This window comes from Clarias gariepinus, chromosome 12 (assembly GCF_024256425.1).
Source record: "Clarias gariepinus isolate MV-2021 ecotype Netherlands chromosome 12, CGAR_prim_01v2, whole genome shotgun sequence".
In the NCBI taxonomy this organism is placed as follows: domain Eukaryota; kingdom Metazoa; phylum Chordata; class Actinopteri; order Siluriformes; family Clariidae; genus Clarias; species Clarias gariepinus.
The window spans coordinates 11,691,185-11,711,959 of NC_071111.1; the positions used below are offsets into that span (position 1 = coordinate 11,691,185).

Consider the following 20,775-nt stretch of genomic DNA (forward strand, 5'->3'; position numbering starts at 1 on the left):
AACCAAAAGGAGCTAATGACTGGGATGGGGACAAACAGGTCTGTTACTGTAATTGGGAGCTGGTTTTCTACTAAAGTTTCTCTCAGACGTGGTCTTCTTTATAATCAGATTACCATGCCCCCGTGGAAATACAACCTTGACATATATAAAATAAAAATAAAAAACGGTAAATTTCCCCCAGTTTGTTCTAAGATAATGGCTTCATGACGTGCAAAATAGTTGTGTATGGAGTGCGAAGAGTTCGAAAGTTGCCGTAGAAATGCGTTTGTGTCATGTTGGCTCTTGTTTAATGAACTGTATCACAGTTATATGGTCTTGATATTTGGTCAATGATGTTTATATTCTTATACAGTTGACCATTTCATTCATAGAGACACTTTATAGGTGTACATTTGCTGACTATAGACCATCTGTTGTTATTCACAAATTCTTAGCCTGACCTTTGTCACGTCAATCAATGGATCGGGACCACCCTAGGATCAAATATTACTGGTGTATCATTCTCAGCCGAGCAGTAATACTGACATGGCAGTGGCTTAGTAGCGAGTATCCAGAGAAGCAGCAGCTTTGTTACAATAAAATGGCCACTGCGACTATACAATAGCTTTATAGCGCTCCACAAATAGCTTCCTGTTATCATGAGAAATCCCATCAGACTCACGCCATGCCTGTGTGTCATTTCCAAGTAGCAGGTGGTAGGTGCTTTTAAATCCAGCCTCTGTTAGGGCACAAGCACTGAGGGACAGCTGTGGCTATCAATAGAAGCACTTGTGATAACAGATAAGCGCCAAAATTAGCCAGTCCCCAGTTCCAGTGTTCCTACTTGACACTTCATTATCATGTACCTTAACTAAAAGGCATTTCCAAAGAACAGTGTAACGGAATAATACGCCAGCATTTACAGGTGGGGGTTTTAATACTAATAAATGATCTATTAATAGGACAGACATGGCTTTCTTCTGCTACATCATGCTTTGTGGTGTTAAAGTAAAAATTTTTTTAAAGTTCTTTATTTGTATGTTAGTGTAATTCACAATGTGAATTGCGCATGAGTATTCTGATAGATAATTTTATTACAAGAAGACTAAAGTTGGACTGTGAAAAAACTGACATGAAATTGTTCAGCAACGTAATTATAAACTTAACTTGTGATGTCATAATTTTAATATAATAAAGTACCAAACCCCTCTAGAATTAAAAGAATAAAATACTGTTACAAGAAAATAATTGGCTTTTAACAGATCACTCCACTTCGTTATTGATACTTGTCATAATGCTGAGCACTCGGTCAATTTTATTCCTTGTATACTACATTTTTGTAAAGGAAAGGTGACTAAAAGGAATCCCGAAACCCAGACTTGTGTTCTGAACAAAAGGAGACCACTGGTTTTTACATTGTGTTTATTAAACAAGAGCACAGGTAAAGAATTAGCACAACGTGATGAATAACAACCTGTTTGAATTACAATAATGACAGCTACATGAGAAGACGCAGCTTACAAAGGTTTATTGAGAGAAGGAAAAGAGGAAAGACGAGATGTAAGCCAACAGCAGTAATGTGAAACAGGTCAAGGAGAACGTGGAAGAGAGAGAGACCGAGAGGTACCTCATCGTGTACAGTAAATGCAATCTACAAAAGTTTTTTTAAACAGTTATACTTTAAAAAAAAAAAAAAAAAAGGAATACAGCTGATCCACAATGATAATTTATATCAAAAATATTTTAGGGTCTAAGACTGAATGAAAGAAAAAGCACATACAATAACAAATATACAGTCTGTATTAAACAAAATTTTTATGTACAGCAAAGCTTTGTGCCAAGAGAAGTCCTAACACTCGGTAAGATTAGAACATTGTCAGGGAGAATAGTTTCCCCTCCCCTCCTAAAGTTGGCTGGAGCGCCAGCGTCAGTTTGGATGAAGTCCAAGTGATAATATGAGGGAGTGCTTAATTAAAAGGGTTACACACTCCTGACAAAAAAAAACAAACAACAACAACAAAAAAAAAACACCATGATCCCCATTAATTAGATTTATACATGTGTGTGTGTGTGTATATATATATATATATATATATATATATATATATATATATTTATTTATTTATTTATACATGTACATATGATATAAATGTGTAATTACTTATTTTAACACACACTAATCAGTGTGTGTGTGTGTGCAGTTTTTTTTTTTTCCAGGACATGATGGTCACATGTGAGAACCTGTTAAAACACACAGATATATAATTACTTTATGAAACATTTTTTTGTTTGTGAAGAGTTGCAGGAATTGAGACATGCATATAATAGTAATTATAACTATAATAATAATAATAATAATAACCATCATCATCACCATCCAAATAAGTGCTTTTCATTTGTTTAATGACAAAATGGAAGGGGGAAAAATCACTGGTAATAATCTTAAGAACAACAAAGTCTTAACCTTTAAGGAGGTGTTAAGATTTTAACTATTAACCTATTAAGACCTTTACAAACAAACTTATGAAAGTCAAATTTAACACCTGATCCAGGATCAGCTTGAACCTATTCACTTAAATCTACTTAAAGTCTTGTATTTTGAACTCATGTGGTCTGCTGAGTTCAGGTAATAAGAGATGTGGGGGGGTGCTTTAGTTGGTCAGGTCTAGGCTCAGCAACTAAATGACCTGGCTGTATTAAATGACCATTGTACCACATCTATGGAGTTTTTCTTCCCGGACAGAGACATATTCCAGAGGGACCATGAGAAATCACTTTTTTCACATGAACTGACCACCACATTGTGTGCTGTAATCAAAGCTAAAGGTGACAATGAACTCTCAGTGTGTGTTTTTGGTTTGTGTGTGTGTCACGTTTTTCAGTCAGGCAGTGAAGATAATAATAATAAAAAAAATCCAACCTATTTGAGGACTGTGCTGTCTCTGGACCTTTGTGCCTGCGGTATGACCGGAGTCCTCACTGTGACGTTTCCCAGAGGTCTGTACACTGCTAGAGTGATGTCCCCGACCTGAGGACGACACACAGACATTTTGGTTGCGTCCTCAGATAACAAGCGATCCAGGCTACAGCTTTTATGTAAACAAAACTAGTATACAATATAGTAACTAAATTCTTTACTTCACATAACAAATAGTAGAAAGATAAATTAAAACAGCTAAACTAAAAGTACTGGCTGGAAGTCATTACCTTGCTGTAGCACAGGACCAGGAGTCTGTTTCGCTTCCTCTCTGTAGCACGCCATCCCATTACTGCTGCCTGAATAACCTACAGATATTAAGCATCCGAATTTTAAAAATGCTGCACAGTGTGGTGACCTCCAAACTCCCACACTGACCAAGTTTGTTAGAGCCAGTGTTGGGGGATGTTACTTTTTAAAGTAACTAATTACATTACAAACTTACTGTGATTAAATAGTAATCAGTTACATTACAGCGTTAAGTTAAAAGATAAAAGTAACTAGTTAGAATATTTTTCCATTGCAGAAAATGAAAACTCCTTTGTGATTTATGATGCATGTTGTTTTTGTCAAGACCTTTAATATTAGTCTACCATCATCACTCAGCGAAGTTTGGCCCATAATTTGTTAACCATGAGTTTTGCCCCTGTGATTAGGTTTCCATCTTTCCGCGCGTCAGTCCTCACATAGTCAACCCGCATTGGTGAGATAGGAGTAACAGCAGGAATAACAGAGGGGACGGGTTATTGGGGGCGGGGCTTGTTGGACGACTTTCACTCACACACACACACACAATAAGGTATTGGGAATGACTGCTGTCTGGCTCACCGATTGCATAAATTGTCTGAATAAAGGATTATATTTTTAAAAAAGTAACGAAATAACTGAGTACTTAAATGGCCGACCTAACGTGTTAGATTACTCGTTAAATCAAAAAAGTAATCCAAGTACTTTAACGCGGTACTTTGTAACGTGTTATACCCAACACTGGTTAGAGCTGGTAAAAAATGTCATTGCCAGAATTACAAAATTTTCCACCTAATTTAAATTACAACAATATTGTCTATACCTTATTAACAGCTTTGTCATGTTTGCAATAGGTCTAGCCCGACTGACTTTCAGACATTTATCCTGGCAGCCATGTCACACTTCACAGCAGCACAATGCATGAAAACATGCAGATACAGGTCAACATCTTTTCAAAACAATGATTGTTTCATTTTTTGTTAGTGAGACATGAGCTGGTTTGAATATTTCAGAACTGGCTGATCTCTTCGCATTCTCACACACAACAGTCTAATGAGTTTAGATAAAAAAGACAACCATCCAGTGAGTAGCAGTTCTGTCTTATTAATAAGAGAACACACAGAAGAATGAGTAGTAAAAGACCACAACAGGAGGCCAAAAACAGGAATCTAAGGCTACACTGGGCATCGGCTCACTCAGACCTACAGTTATTGCTCTGTCATTTTCCTTCAAGTATGCTTGCATTAAGGTGGAAAGTTTTCTCAGTGTGCCGGAGCCATTATTAGACTGCCTGCTTCAGCTAAGAAACACTGGCCTCCTGAGGCTTCAATGGCCACAACAAGTGCAAATGGCTTGGAGTGTGGATGTGCCAATAACTCCCAGGCATGTTCCTGTAACGTGCATGTGGTGTTTGTGAATGATTGTGTGTAGAGTTCCCACAGATGGATGCATAACTTGGCGACAAGTTATCTGTCGATTTTAAGGATTAGGCATTTTACTCGCTGAATGTTCATATGTGCGCTCTGAGCCACCTCACCCGGGATCGTCGTTCACGGAGGTCAGGCCTTCTTTAAAACGTTTGCCCAATTCAAATGTTCAGAATCTCATCACCGTACCGTGCTTGAAGTCTTATGTAAATGTCAGGCTGTTTTACGCTGGTGTCACGAGCGTTTATCACAAGTCCCAGTTTGACTTAAACCTGAACAGTGCAGGATAAAAGGAGCCAGCAGTGGCACCTTAGTGTGTGGGGTATGAATGCCTGACCTCCCGGTCAGATTATCTTAACCAATGAGCTACGACTGTACGTGTCTGTGAATACGTGTGAATGTCTGTACCTTGTTGTTGTGCGTCTCCTTGAGAATACACCATCATGCCACTGGGCCACTCGCCCTGAGAGTTGGCATGCATTTGATAACCTAAAATAAAGGAAAGCCAAGAACTGGTTTGAGACACAGATACGTGTGTATTGAAAATAAAAAGTTCCAATCATTTTTGAATTTTTTTTTTTTTTTTACCAAAAAAAATTTATCAAAAACAGATAATTTGCTGAGATCACTTCTTCCGACATTATCATTTCTATAGTAAGAGCTCACTATATTGAGGGCACTTTGTAATGTAAGACTAATAATATACAGTTAAAAGTATTGTTAACTTTAAGTAAACATTTATTGTTCCTTAAAAATCAGTGCACTTTTTTAAGAAATGCTACATAAGCGGGAGAAGCAACAGCAGCTTTACGAGTACTGAAGGCATTAATTAAGATCACACTGCAAGGAAGGAAATTCTGTTAAAGTAAAAATACGTGATGGACATCACTAAATAATATCCATGTACAATATTAAGATTAAAAAGTAATCATGGCTTTAGGTCTTGTATAATGGCAATGTGCAGAAGGACTGTAAATAAGCCTCAGATTATAAACTCTACCAGAGGATGCAGCAGTGTCCTGGGCAGCATCAGCACCGGGAATTCCCATCATGCTTGTGGAGTTTTCCCCGTTCCCGTTAGGGTTGGACGGCACCATCGCCAGCAGTCCTAAAACAGTCAGGACTTGATTAGGTCATAGTCTAGCAATGTTGCATCATCTCTTCTTGAAAATATCTTACTGTAAAATGGGTCAAGCAGAACTCAAAGCTTATACAAGAAAGAAACCTATGCAGTTTAACAAATTTTATCCCTCTGCCTAAAAAAAACATTTTTTATTAATTTGTTACAACATGCAGAATAAATATAAGAATAATTCAGAGTTAGCAAAGTATGTCAGCAGCTTTATTAGCTAGCATGGAAGTTTGCATCCCTGTTGACAATCTGTACATAATTAAGGTATCCAAGTAACTTAAAAAAAAAGAAAAAGGGTTAAATTCTTAAAGCAGCTCATTTTTTTGTAAGCAGTCACACTGAAAGTCAACAGAAAAAGGGGAACTGTGATTTCATAACCAGCAACAGTAGATATAAAAAATTTCAGAAAGAAACATATATACCAGACTTACATTTTACTTTATTCACTTACACACTGAAGATATTGTTTATAATTGTAAATATTGATATTTGGTGCACTGCAGTGTCTATTTCTTGTACAATACACATGGGCTAGTTTGTATCTAACTCGAACGTTCGGAATTCTGGAACTACCTCTATACACACTTCAGGAAATGAAAAACTTTTATATTTTAATGCTAAACTTATTGCTATACATTACATATTAATGGAATATTAATAAATATGATAATATTATGATGATTATAATAATAATAATAATAATCATCATATGACTAATAATATGACAATATTGTTAATATTATATTAATATGATATACATCTTTCTATTTTTCTTTTCCCAAAGCATGTACATTTTTTGTCTGACTCTGTATATAACTGCATGCAAAGCTGCACAGGCTACACAGGTGAGACTTACCCAGGCCGCGGTAACAGGACAGCTGCTGGTAGATCTGTTTCATGCGCTCTATGTTGAGACGACTGGCTTCTGCATGGTGCACCATGGGCTTCGGGTAGTGCACACCGATCACACACTTAGCCGACTTTTGCACACTTTCTGGGGCGTTCCAAGGGTCATAGATGTACTTGGCAGGAAATCCTCTCAGGACTGGTAAATATCGTCTATATGACAAAATGATTATATGAGCCCTATTGTCAATACATAAAATATACTTAAAAATATATCTTAATGGAGGCTACAACATTATGAACATACATATTTTATCCAACCCACCGTATGTAGTCCCCGTTGGGATCGGTGCGGCGGCCGAAACCCACTGGGCAGTAGCAGTGGAAGAACTGCTGGAAGAAGGAGCTGCAGGAAAGCCACATCCAGCTGCCCGCGTTCACACTCCAGTCTGCATCCAGCAACAGCTCCTCAAACACCTGCCGACATACAAGTGTTGTATTGCAGCAATGCAGAGACATCTACTGTGTAGAGCATGCAACTGCACTGCAGAATTTTGCATATGCCTAGTCATTTATGTTTGGTATTTTTCTTTCTTTTTTTTTTTTCAAATCAATGATAGATTCAATGTTTTTCTTTCTAATCTAAGAAAATAAAGCTTGAAGTGGACTACAATTGTGTTTTTGAATTGTTTGGCTCCGACTCTCAAAAATGAGCACAAGATGCAAGGTTTTCTCATTTACTGCTCAAATATGTCAGCTTAAGACAATGGAAATGAAAATAAAAGGAGAAAGTGGTAAAGTAATAAGCATTGACTGAGATTTCCCATTAGGAAGCTGTATATACTATTTATTATTTAATATTTCAATATTAATTCTAATTTGGGAAAATATCCATTTAAGTTTGTTTATTATAATTGTTATTATTATTGCTATTATCATTATTTTTATTATGTATTTACATACATAGCAACTGGCTAATCCTAACATATACATTTTGATAGGCTTCATATCGTATAATTAGCGCCTCAATTCATGGATTACATTGTAAGGTTTAAAACAAGTATTTATTTCACAACAGACTAGAAAATCCTAAATTTTCTAAAACTCTAAAAAGTTGTTTGATATTAATTACCTAAAATATATAAAAAACACAGATGATACGTGTGTTAAAGTTAGCTAAATGTACTGGTGAGTGTGTGGTTGTGTGTGTGTGTTACAATTTTAATTCATTGCTTCGTTGAACTACAGTACAACAGAGGTTCTAATCAAGCGTCTCAAGTGTAATACGATACACAGAGTGACTAATTTTTACTATTTTTAATTACTATATATTTTTTATGGCTGTTTAATTAAGCTGTAAATAGATGTCAAATAATAAACTGCCAGAAGAGCAACATCCTTAATCAGCTTTTGCTTTAAATATCTAATCTGGCTACAGAAGGGCAAGTCTAAAATCTGAATGTCGTAACAAATAGTTTGTTCAATATCTAACCATATAATTTATATATAATAATAATAATAATAATAATAAGATAGACAGTGGTAAATTCATACAGCGTTGGAGATCATCGTCTATCATTTTAAATAGTGGAAGTGAAGTTTAGTCCAAACAGCTCTGACAGCATAGGGGAAATATTGATGCCTAAATAAGTAATGTGACTGGAGCATAAAGTGATTGATGGTGTATGAGCTGTCACATCCCAGCTGTTTGAGTGTGATGGAAGAATAGAAAACTTATTCCAGTTGACTGAGTATTCGGAAATATTAGAGAATGAGATAATTGTTTCTTGTAATGAGGATGAAAGGGTCTTGTAGATACAGTAATATATCATGTGCGTAAAGGCTGAGTTTATGTTGTGTTTGAATTCATTTAATGTTGGCGAATGTATGGTGCTAACGGTTCGAAGAAAATAGTGAATAGTGAGAGGGGGAGGTGGGCATCCTCGCCTAGTGCCCCATTGTCGTATGAAGTTACATGATGTTAGTCTGTTGGTGATGACGGTTGTTAAAGGGAATATAATGAGAAATAAAAGCAGTTAAATAGTTTTATTGATCTAACTGGATTAAAAGACTGTGAAAAGCTAGTCTAAATTATTCCACTAAAAAGCAAAATGTAGCGATATACTCGGCTAACTAAAAAACTGATTATGTAGTTCTTTACTAAAAACTAAAAGGTTTTTGTAGACGTTGTAACTACGGCTCTTTACAAAAGAGCTATTACTTACAATAATCATAATTAATAAAAGTTATGAATGCATTATTATTATTAATAAAAACAGTAGTTTAGTTTACATTCATGACATATAATCAGATTTGTGTCTCAGTGAGACATCCACAGAGAGACAGTACGCAGAAGATAAGTGTTAAGGGCACAGTACCTTCATGCCTTCCTCCCAGCTGACCCACAAGTCTCCACGTGTGAGAAAGCAGGCCACAGCGTGGCGCGCCAGGTGGTGGATCCAGCCCTCCTGCCTCAGTTGGGTCATGATGGCGTCGATCCAGGGAAAGCCTGTCCTGCCCTCGGCCCACTTGGCCAGTGCTTCTGGATTGCGGTCCCATGGGATCTGTACACATATGGGGTTGCCCTCCATTTTGTCAAAGCGTGGGTTGTTGGTGGCGGCGGTGTAGAAGAACTCGCGCCACAGCAGCTGTCCGTAGAGTGAGAGGGGTGGCGAGCTATTTTTCTTTACCTGAGGGATGCAGGCAGGAGGTGAAGAGCACCAGGATTAGTGTGACTTCAGAAATGACTTGAGACTCAAGTGTCAAATTCGGTTTTATCGCTGAGCGGTGTAAATACAAGTTTTTACCTTTCTGTACAAGTCAGTGAGTTTGAAGTAGAAGAGTCGACATGAGAGGCAGCCGAACCTCAAGTAAGGACTGAGACCAGTGGGACTAGCCAAGAGTGAGTTGGCGTTCATTCTGGGACGCTCAAAATTGGCCACCCATGCCTGAAAGCATAGTTTTGGATTAAAGACAGTTAGTAAAATTATGCCAGAATGCGTAATTGACATTGTTTTCTATTCTATATTGCATGTGCCTGGATATGGAAATGTACTGTATGTGTATAGCACTTAAAGCTCAGAGCATTTAAATAGGGCTCAAGATTGTGCTGTATAGAGTGTGCCTTTTTAAGCACAAAACATGCAATGATTACCTGAATTTTTGTTAATTTTAACCAACTTACCAAACACGTAGGCAAAAAAATAGAAACTATGTCACATATTCAAAGAAATGGCACAATACAGTACATACACATGATAATGGGTTTTTATGGTTGTTTTAATTTGTTTCTATGACAGAAAAGTAAAAATAATAGGCTTATTTTTAGTTCCACATTTTTGCAATGTCATTCTCATATTCTGATAATGGTACAATTTACCCTTTATATGGGTAATGATAACTTTTGTTCCAAAAAACCCTCCCTGTTAACACACACCAGCAAGATTTCTATATAAACATTTTTTTATTTATTTTTTTAATGCATCTGTGCCATCCTGTGTATTTTAAGGGTTAACTTTAAAGGTCTGACCTTTCTCTCCAGATGCCTCTCAAGTCGTGTAAGGGCCTCAGTCTCTCCTCCGGGCCACACAGCTGAGGATAACCCCTCTGTGTCGAAACCTGTACACACCAATCAATCCGAGCCATTGACATTTACATTTTTTTGTCATGATATATAGCATAGGACCCCAGTTTAGAACTCCCTGACCGATTCAGTAAAACTAATGCATCAAAAAATCTGTCCTTTTTCTGCCACCCTTAAAAATATATTGCTCCTACTAGAAATCTCCATTAATAATTATTTTTTTATTATTGCTTTGGCAAGGTTTTGCAAATTCTTGTATGCCAGACATAGAGCTACCCAAAAAATACACTTCTGCTGCTCTAACCTGGGAGCGACTCAAACACAAACGGCAGGTGATTTATCATTGAACGCACTCACCAAGCTCCTCCAGGGAAGGAACCCCAAACTTTTCATCGTGATCATCAGAAAGAGGAGTGCTGCAGGAGCCCATGACTTCTGCTGTAATGGCCTCGGCCGGAGTCTCCACTGCCTCCATCCTGCTGATGAGGGTTTGGAAGCGCTTGTAGGTGAGTGGAGACTGGCCCCCATTGAGCTCTATGATCCTGAGAGCGTGAAAAAGAGAAAGAAGGAAAAAAGAATGAAAGAAAAAAAAAGATGGAACGCAGGAAAATCATCAATCGCTTTCTTTTAATACAGCAGAGTGAGAACAGTTGGTTAGCGGATTGTACAGACCTGTCTAGATCATAGAGCGTGTGGGAGATCCGTACCGTCACCTCCACTCCGGCCTCGCTGGCCAGCTTTTTAATGGCTGCATCTCGCTCCTTCCCGAACGGCTCTGAGTCATACTCATAAGACAGCCGGGTGATGTTCCACTCCTAAGCGTGAATCATGAAGAACATTGTAAGCATTAACAAGACAAACAATGCTATACGTGTAGAGAACAGACAGCAAATGTTCAGTAAAACTATATTTGCTACTTGTAATAAAACTGGCAGATTATGTTAAACTTCATGTGAGTTTTAAAATAAACTTATATAACTTTTACACTAAAATATAATATCTATAGATCATCTATTGGTATAGTTTCAACAGTTAAAAGGAAATGCACTGTACTGGACATCTAGTTAGTCTAGGTTGTTCAGCCGAAAGCACTACAGACTGAATGGACTAATCATTAGATACAGTGGTGTGCAAAACATGAGAACATCAGAATAACAAAAATAGTCAAACAATCTAAGTCGATATAGTAGGAATAGTTTAAAATCTTTGGCAATTCTTGGCATCAAGGTTATCTTTGCCAATACAAAACTGCAAATATGTTAACCGAGATGTTGTTTGAAGTGAATCATTATCTGGTTTATTAGATTATAATCGATTATATTTGTAAGAGGCTGGTTCCTTTTGAGATTTTCTTACTCATGTCGTCTCAGGGAGCTTTTCCTTGCCATCTGGCTTGTATGTTAGGGAAAAATAATTAAGTTAAAAAAAGAAAATTTACCCACCAGTTTTTAAATATCAAAATTTTTTATTCATGTAAAGCTGCCTTGTGACAATGTTCATTGTTCAAAGCTCTATATAAATAAAATAAAATTAAACGAAGGTTACATGACGTATTTATACTGAAAGTCAGTTTCTTCACGTTAATTAACACAATAAGGAAATCACACTTCATGACCATGAAGACGGTCTTGGACTTGGCTTACTTTTTTTTCCGTGACAGTATTTCCGAGATGGCTTATGACTGCTGTTACTCAATAGTTTAGGTCTGAAATTGCCACGAACAGTTTTGCACCGGAGCATCTATCAGTGAATGTAGACTTTATATTAACATTGTTAATATATATTGTTAATATATATTATATATTGTTATATATTGTTAATTGTTATGTTGAACTATTTCAGCGACTGATTTATGGTCGGACTATCTGATATCACCCAAATGAGGATGGGCTCTCTGAATGTTTCTTTCTTTTGTCATCTCATGGTTTTTTAATTGCCACTGTTGCCCTGCTTGCTCATGCTTGGGTCGAATGGATCTTTTCTTGCTTATAACCGTTTTGGATTTTTATAAAGATGCTTTGTGATAATGTCCTTTTCTAAAAGCGCTATACAAATAAAATATATCTTAAATTAAATTGAATTCAAGCATTACTACCGTACTTATTTAAAAACAATTTGCATTAAAACCTTGCTTTTTATTTTTTTTTTGAACTGTTTGAGCAGTGTATGGATTTCAGAGTTATAACTGCATATTCATTCTGATGTATCAGTTTCAGCCCTGCCAGATTGCTTGACCAGTCTTGGCAGATTCGACTTACTACATCCGTCATAAATCAAGACTGAAAAACGAATATTAAATAAAATACTTTTAAAATAATTTTTGATATGAATATTATAAGTATTTATTTATTTATGTATGTGGTATTTAGGCTGTTCCTTTTGGACTGCTGTTGTGTTGCAGTAGCATGGCTAATACATTGTTCAAAAAGCATGAGGAATGCTAAATTTTGCATTCACTTGCACACTAACCCTGGCATAATTTAAAGATAGATGCGCATTGTTGTGGTACCTTAAAGAGCCTTGGGAAGACATCAGTGGGCTGGCCCCGGATTACAAACAATCGGGAATTGAGTTTGCGGAGGCTGGCGTCCAAGTCTTCCAGACACTGTAGTAAAAATCTGCAAAATTGAAAAAAAAAAAATATATATATTTATATCGTAGTTATATGATGAAACATTGAAACTAACAAGTTTAAGAGACTGATTCAAGATATTACAGTGAGAAATCCTACATCTGTCTGGTGTCTGTAACATCATTACTCTTAATCACGCAACCATCTTGAACTGCAGAGATGCAAGAAAACTGTTATGTAAAAACATCACTCTTATATAAGGTCAGTGGCGTTTGCTAGAAATGAGTCCTCCTGCTTACACTGGCTCAGACATTAATAAAAAGAGTACTGCATCAGGAGTACATATTAAATGAGGAAAGGTGTTTCCTTTTGTCAGTACATTAAATGATATTTATTTAAATTGCCCTAATTTACTTAGATTTTCTTTCCTTTTTTTTTAAATAAAAGAACTGCTGGACCTGTGCAGCATTTTGCGCACTTATTTGTTTGGCGTGACACAGCACGCTTCTACATGCAAGCCGCCAGTAAACACAGATAAAGAAGAAGCGCTTACGTCACCCACAAAGCGGAAGGAGACGCGAACAGTTAGCTGTGTATGGATTTGAGGGAGCGTTCTGTTGTGGGCTGCAAAATAGAAGGAAGCGATAAAATTATAATAAAATTTATCTTCAATGTGTGCCTTAGTTTTTTTTTTAAACTTAGTCATTTAAAATACCTTTTTTTCAGTTTCTGCATCTAAGAAAAGGCTTTAAAATGAGAATGTATGGCACTGTAATGCACTTAATTCATCTCAGTAAACTTTAAGCTATTCCTTGTATTGTAAATAATTACAATGTTTATTTTTGATAAAATACTGTATGCATTTAAAAAATTTGTTGCTTTTTCTAAAAAGAAAATCAATTAATCTTTGTTTCTCTTACATATTTTACATTGCTGTTTAATTAAGCAAAAGTACATTTTATCCAATTACTCAATTCTTTTTTAAAATATAATATTTATATATATATAATATATATATATAATAAAATATATTTTTTATAAAATATTTGATAGCTACAGCCCTGGTTTGTACCATTTTCCTGAGTCTTTATTAGCATTTATAAAACACACTATTCATTAAGTAGCTTTCATATAGTAGGCTTGTTAAAGCTGTACCAATTACATACACACAACATTTAAATTCCCCACGTTTCCCTATCATTTTAAGCTAGCTTTAGCCTTAAATCTACAATTATTTAAAATATTGACATATTATTCTACAGTAATCTTATACTGAGAAAAAAAAATACTGAAAAAGAATCTTTTACAATATTGCAATGACAATCCTACATAAAGTAAAATGATTTCCTCATAATAAGCCACACAGACAGACAATTAAACTGTTGGCTATACAAGCACTTAGAAGCAGCAGGCTAGACAGTTTAAGAAACGTTTTCTCATCACCAAGCTCCGTAACATTAACCTTAACCAAAGCTAAGGTTAGTTGCTGCAGGTCATGTCCCATAATGGCTTCTGACCAACTGTTGATTAATCTAACATAATAATCAGCTGATTACCCTCACATAATCAGCAGTGGTTCAAAAGCCATGAAGTCAACATTTAATTATATTAGTTGCTGCAAGATTGCACTTTGGTATCATAATTGTAGTGATCATCTTACAGGAAACAACCTTCCTGTGTTACGTTGTTCAAATTAATCCATACTACAGATAAAGAGACGTTTTTAGAGGGAGTCTCCAGTGTCAGTGCTTTGTAATGGACAGAGGTAAAGCTGCACATTCAAAAGTAAAAAACAAAAAAAAAGAAAAACAGAAGAAAAGAGGGCTTTATGGTTTCTTATTAACATTGCCTGATGATTTTATTTTACGTCCTCATTTATTATTATTATTATTGTTATGCCGTATTAACTTATGAACATTCTGAATATGTCATAAGTAAGTTATTTAACAGGATTATAAATGCCATTTGCATTTAAAAAAAACATCTGTTTTGTCAAAACAAACATTTTAATATACTTAATATTAGTGAAAGCTAAATGACCCTCGGCATACAAATTGTTGAAAATGATTGTCTTGTTTTAAAGTATAATCAAAATCACTATATCAATGACACTTTACAATCCGTATAGCATTCCTTTCTTGTAAAAAGAAACCAGCCGGGACTTTCGTGGGCGTGGCTTTTACATGTATGTTTAGCATTAACAACACCAAAAGCAGAGACGAGCATCCTCAAGCCTTTTCATGTGCTTACCTTTGTGGGTAAATCTCAACATGGCAATTAACAAACTATACTAATTTTGTAAAAGTAACACAAGAGTAACGCGTTACTTCAGGCAGGCACTAGTAACAGTAATATATTACTATTATTAGAAAGTAACACAATACTTGTCAGTACTGTCTTTGTTTCAGGCTCATATTTACATTTTTTCCCAGTCTTAAATTTAACTCTGTTCCCAGTCAGCAATTAGACCTTTCCCTTTTTAATTCAGGTAGGCAGTTAAAGACTCAACTGCTCATTTCATAATAAACATTTTGTAACTTGGGCTAGAATTGTGGCCAAAAAAAGCGCTATTTAGTATAATGTACTGTAGTGTGGGCTATGTAATTTGACATTTTTTAAATTTCTTTTTTGACTTCAATTATGCTCAAATTACATAATTTTATACCATGATGTCTGTTCTATATCAAATCTGATTGGTCAGAAAATAACAGAGCTCAGACATGAGATTGGCTTATGAAATAAATTCTCGGTTTATATCAAGGTACTGGTTATACTTGTTATACTGTCTTTGTCTTCATCAACAGCTTATTTAAAGGTACAATACTTCGCCCAGAGAACTGCTGCTAGATATTTTCTCGTTTTTTAGACCATTCTCTGTAAACCCTAGAAATCGGTTGTATGTGAAAATCCCAGTAGATCAGCAGTTGCAGAAATACTCACACCAGCCCGTCTGGAACCAACAACAATGGCATGTTTAACATCAATTAGGGCGCTTTTACACTAGGCATAATCTTACACTAGGCATGATTGCCTGGAAACGATTGCTCCACTCCCCTGGTGGCTAACATTATTATTATTTTTATTATTTATTATTCGTACTCAGGTACCACATATTGTCACTCTCTGATACAACATGTGGCAGTAAACACCTAGTTGGTTTGCGATCAGACCTTACACACAAAGAGGAGAATAAGGAGTCAATCTTAGCGCTATATCAAATATTTTTGATATTTCTGAATGGAATTTCTGATGAAGGAATTTTAATGCTGCTTTATGGTTTTGGTTTAATAAAATCATGCATAGGCAAACATATACATACACACACACATATCCAATATACATACAAGGACTAGGGCTGATCATTGTGTTAGAACTCTTGTTGCCCACATTAACCAGAGAGTATTTTCTAACCGCGTGACACCCACAGACACAAGTCAGAGACATGTATTATGGCTGTTGCCAGGTAACAAGCTCAGTAGTGGCCTGTATTATCCTGGTAATAACTGGGCACACCGGCAGTTTGAAAACATGGTGGGTGTGCATAAACCAGAGAACAGGAAAAGGACTTATTTGAACATATACCTTGCTTTTTCTATCCAATTTTGAAGCACAGCAGTAAAATGTCAATGTTAAGAATGTGCCACAACTTTTTGCCATTCATTAACTCGAAGGCACAACATTCCCTAGCTGGTTGGTAGCTGTTGTAAGAGAGGTCAGACCTGCCTGAATTTCTCTCCTTCACATAACGGCTACCATCTGAAGAGAGTGAAGGCTAACAAGTGCTTCCTCTGACAAAGGTGAGGTAAGCACACTAGATCTTCTCAACCCGTTGGATCACAAAGTGGACACACACTGAGGCAACGCGATCTGTCCATTTCACAAATGGATGTGACATTGTCAGGTCTTTCACCTGAGCAGAGGCAACCAAGTGTACTGTGCTCAATAAGCTGGTATGCCTTTTTCTGAGAGAAATGTCAACTTTTCTGTTTTTTATTACAGTTTTAATAGAGTGTTAATGGACATTTGTGTCCACAATTAGTCCAAAAGCCAAAAGAATTTCCTATTCATAGAAAGATTTGTGTTGATTTTTGAGGGTGGGAAATTGGTGCGATTAGTTTCATATACACTACCAGTCAAAAGTTTGGACACACCTTCTAATTCCATGCTCTTTCCTGATTTTTATTTTCTTTTACTTTATAAAACAATGCTGACAGCGTTCAAAACATGCAATAATCCCCTTCGAACAGTTGATATTGTGATGTGTCTGCTACTTACACTCTGTAAAGACTTCATAATGGCTTAAATCTGAGGTGCTGTTTGTTAATTAGTAATTTGTTACTGAGCCTGGTGACTCTAAATGAACTCCCCCTCTGCAGCAGAAGTAAGTTTTGGTTTTGCTTTCTGGGATGGCCTTCATGAGAGACTGTTTCATCATTGGTTTTGCAAACACATTTGACAATACTGTTCATGCAAGAACTGTTTTAGAACAGCTGGCCTTCAATTCTTATAATAATGACTGGCTGTTAATTAATTATATACATGCATGCATGTGATAATTCATAGTTGTGTAAAGAATCCAGTATTGTCTTAACAGAAGCAGCAGAAAGAAGTTGTTGTTGTTATAGAATGTAGAAAGTAAATCCAAACCTCTGTCCAAACTTTTGACTGGCACTGTGAGTGTGTATATTTTATATTGTGGCGTTAATTCTGCTTGCCTGCTGAGAAATTTGACTCAATTGCACACATACACATTATGTTTAATATCAGATAAAGTGACAATAAGAGAGTCATGAAAGAATACAGTGTTACCTAGTCTAACACTTACGAATGCGCATACACACTTGTGACTTAATGCAAAACAGTCGAGCAAGTCTGATCTTATGATCATTGTGGATTCAGAGCTCATACATGTTTTGCCTTATTATGATGAAGATTAGGAAGAGATCACTAACTCATACTACTACTACCACCACTACTAACAAGAAAAATAATTCCTAGTACTAATTTTAGGACCGAAAAGGTATGAATAAAACTGTTATGTGAGGTACTCCTCCCTATGGATACAATGTTACAATCCTGCTCCCTGTCTTGTTCAAAAAGGTAGGATTGGTCAGAGAATGCTAAAGAAGAAAAAGGTCAACAGGGGATTTAATCACTGGAAAGCCATGCCCAGCTGATATTACCCCATCATGTCACACTGACCCACTTCTGCATCTTTTACAACAGACACACACAAGGGCACAAGGTGACACGTAGCCACCAAACATGACGTTATATCATCAGGATACATAACAAGAGTCACGAACCACACCCACGCTCACATGTGACCAAACAAATTCTCTGGAAGATTCTGGATAAAGCCAGCTTTAAAACACAGACAACTGATTTCTTTTAGACAGTGGTAACTGAAACAAATGAAGCACTGTTAAAAAAAATTTATTTTAATCTTTATGTGGCTCCTAATGTGATTTTGCTGAAACATCATTTCAAAAAAATTCTCAATTATCACACTATAAAATTCAGCCAGATGTTTTACTGCCGTTTTAGTGACTTTGTTCTCAGACTTTTCTTTGAGAATGTATTTTAATAACATGGCTAAACACAAACAACAACTTTCTGAGCGTCCCGCAGTCGATATGATTCTGCAGGTTACGGCACAGCTACTACGAGTTAAGTGATCACGTTCTGTGACTCAATACCAGTTGTGTAAAACCTGACCAAGGTGTGCTTGTGGGAGCTGCTGTTTCAATACCCAACCAATGATCACAAATGCTTGCCAATAACCAATAAATGATCACCATAGCGTAGCAACTAACTGCTGATTCGCATTTCTGTCTGCAACTAATCACTGATTGCTACAGTTTTCTAACAACCATCACTGATCTCCATTGTTCCCAATGACTGATAACTGATCATTGTTTGTTCATCCTTTTCACTTTAAGCAATTTAAAGACTTATTTAATTTTATTTTATTCTTAAGGAATTAAATAGTTTGCTTGCTGTCCCTTCCTTTCTCAGTGGATTAAAGATTTATTACTATTTCTTAAGTTTAAATACATAGCTTAGATTAAATAAACCCCAAGAGGTTCGACCGGAATGTTCATTTACAAATGGCAACTGGTTATTTATTTATTATTATTATTTTTATTTTATTTTTTTACAAATTTACAGGTATTGCTTGATTGAATATTCGAACTTGCTCATGTGTCGGAATGTATGTACGAACTGTTAGATACACACACATCTGTCTGAGCTGGAGTGTGTAATATGTGTGTTTTTGGTTGCGTCATTGGGCTGTTTCATTTTTTTCTGCTGTTGTATGACAATATTATCCTTCCTTTATTTTCCTGATATTTGCATACACAATGATTATTTTTATTGAACAATTTACAAAAATAATAATAATATTTGCAGTGTCATGACTAAAAAAATCCTTGTTTTATAAGACAAAATAGTAGATTATAATACTATAGTTTTATCCAATTTTATTGTTGTTGGTCTTATTGTTATTAGAGTTAGTCTTTCGACTGCTCCTGTCGAGGGGTCGCCACATCACAACTTTGGCACAGGTTTTACATGGGACGCTCTTCCTGACACAACCCTCCTATTTTATCCAGACTTGGGACCGGCACTGCATCCAGTGGCTGGGGTTTGGGCACTGGCTGGGAACTGAACCCGGGCCTTCCTCATGGCAGACGAGAACCCTACCACTGAGCCCAAGAATTTATTCTATATTAGGTCTGGAAAATCTACATTTCACATGTTTTGATACATAAATGATCATGGTGATTCAACAAATATGCAACTTAATTTTATGATATCTGATGACATGAGAAACTTTTGAGCATACCTTAACCCTTAAAAAAAGTTAAAAAATAAATAAAAAATCAAGGCTGAAGACAGCTACATCTCATACACTTATCTTGCACACTGAGAAACTTCCTAAATCCCCAGAAGTCGGAGGGTATCTCTCTCATACCTCCACCTGTTGATTCCAACGTTGGACGATCCGGCAAACCAGGGGTCGAGGATGTAGACACAGCGCACAGTATCCGCTCCCAGGATCGACTCTTGAAGGGAAGGATTGTCGTGCAGCCGCAAGCCCTTCCTGAACCAGTGGATTGTATTTACCACCATTACTTCACCTGGCAAACCCTTTTAAATTCAGACTTCTCACTAATCTCCTTCCAGAAATTTGTGTAGTCCCAATAAAAATGCAATGCAATTTTTTTTTTAAGTTTCTTGAGTTAAAGTTCATCCAATTTAAAATTAGTTTAACTGAATGAAATTATCCTTGCTCTAACAAAACGCTTTCCATAGTGTCAGAGAATGTTTACACGTCCCACAGCTGAAACATTTGGCTTTAAGTGCGAACGAGGCGCGCAGATCTGGTCCTATACAGGGCGGGCTTTAGGACCGCGCTGTGCACTGTACCCCCTGTTGTATAACTTGTTTTTTTTCTGAATCACAAAAAACACGAAAATGTCAATAAATGCGATAACAAATGATCAAATAATCCCACTTTCTTAATAATCTATTCTAAACAAAATAATGTAATGTATATTTAGTTAAACGAAATACTCGTGTTCTCTCTTCGGTGGCACGCGCTACAAAACGGTAACGGTTATGTAAAGATAAAAATTCGCGGAAAAAACTCAGTACTGACGGTCAAATGCGACACACACACGTTAATCAGATCTCTAACACACCCCACACAAAATACACATCCATCTGACTAATTTCAGCGTTTATTCCTATATCGAGTCCGGTAATAAAGCGTTTATTTCTCTCCGTCTCTCGTAGAAGCTCGAGCGCACTTTTGCCCGAGTAACTCCCTCACTCCGCCCAGACTACTACGCACGTGGCCTCAATCGCTTGTGATTGGTTACTACCGGGTCTGACGTCTTTCATCCCAAAGTCACGTTCTTCTAGTGTGATTGTCTGGGCTGTTGTATTTATCCCTGTTAAATAATGAATAAACACTTATACAAGCAACTAATCAAATATATATAT

The 20,775-nt window shown here is 36.4% G+C and overlaps 1 protein-coding gene across 1 annotated transcript; it reads right to left on the reverse strand.

Moving 5' to 3' along the window:
- Window positions 1–1,384: 1,384 nt before the first annotated feature.
- Window positions 1,385–20,602, reverse strand: cry1a (cryptochrome circadian regulator 1a). The gene is made up of 15 exons (XM_053508377.1): window positions 19,742–20,602; window positions 12,700–12,808; window positions 10,863–11,005; window positions 10,548–10,732; window positions 10,137–10,225; window positions 9,415–9,555; window positions 8,986–9,297; window positions 6,933–7,084; window positions 6,618–6,820; window positions 5,630–5,737; window positions 5,038–5,118; window positions 3,187–3,264; window positions 2,900–3,007; window positions 2,141–2,220; window positions 1,385–1,969 (listed from the first exon to the last, which is right to left on the reverse strand). The coding sequence occupies exons 1-14, from the start codon at window positions 19,897–19,899 to the stop codon at window positions 2,207–2,209; spliced, it is 1,881 nt and encodes a 626-aa protein (XP_053364352.1). The 5' UTR covers window positions 19,900–20,602; the 3' UTR covers window positions 1,385–1,969; window positions 2,141–2,206.
- Between the last annotated feature and the right edge of the window lie 173 nt (window positions 20,603–20,775).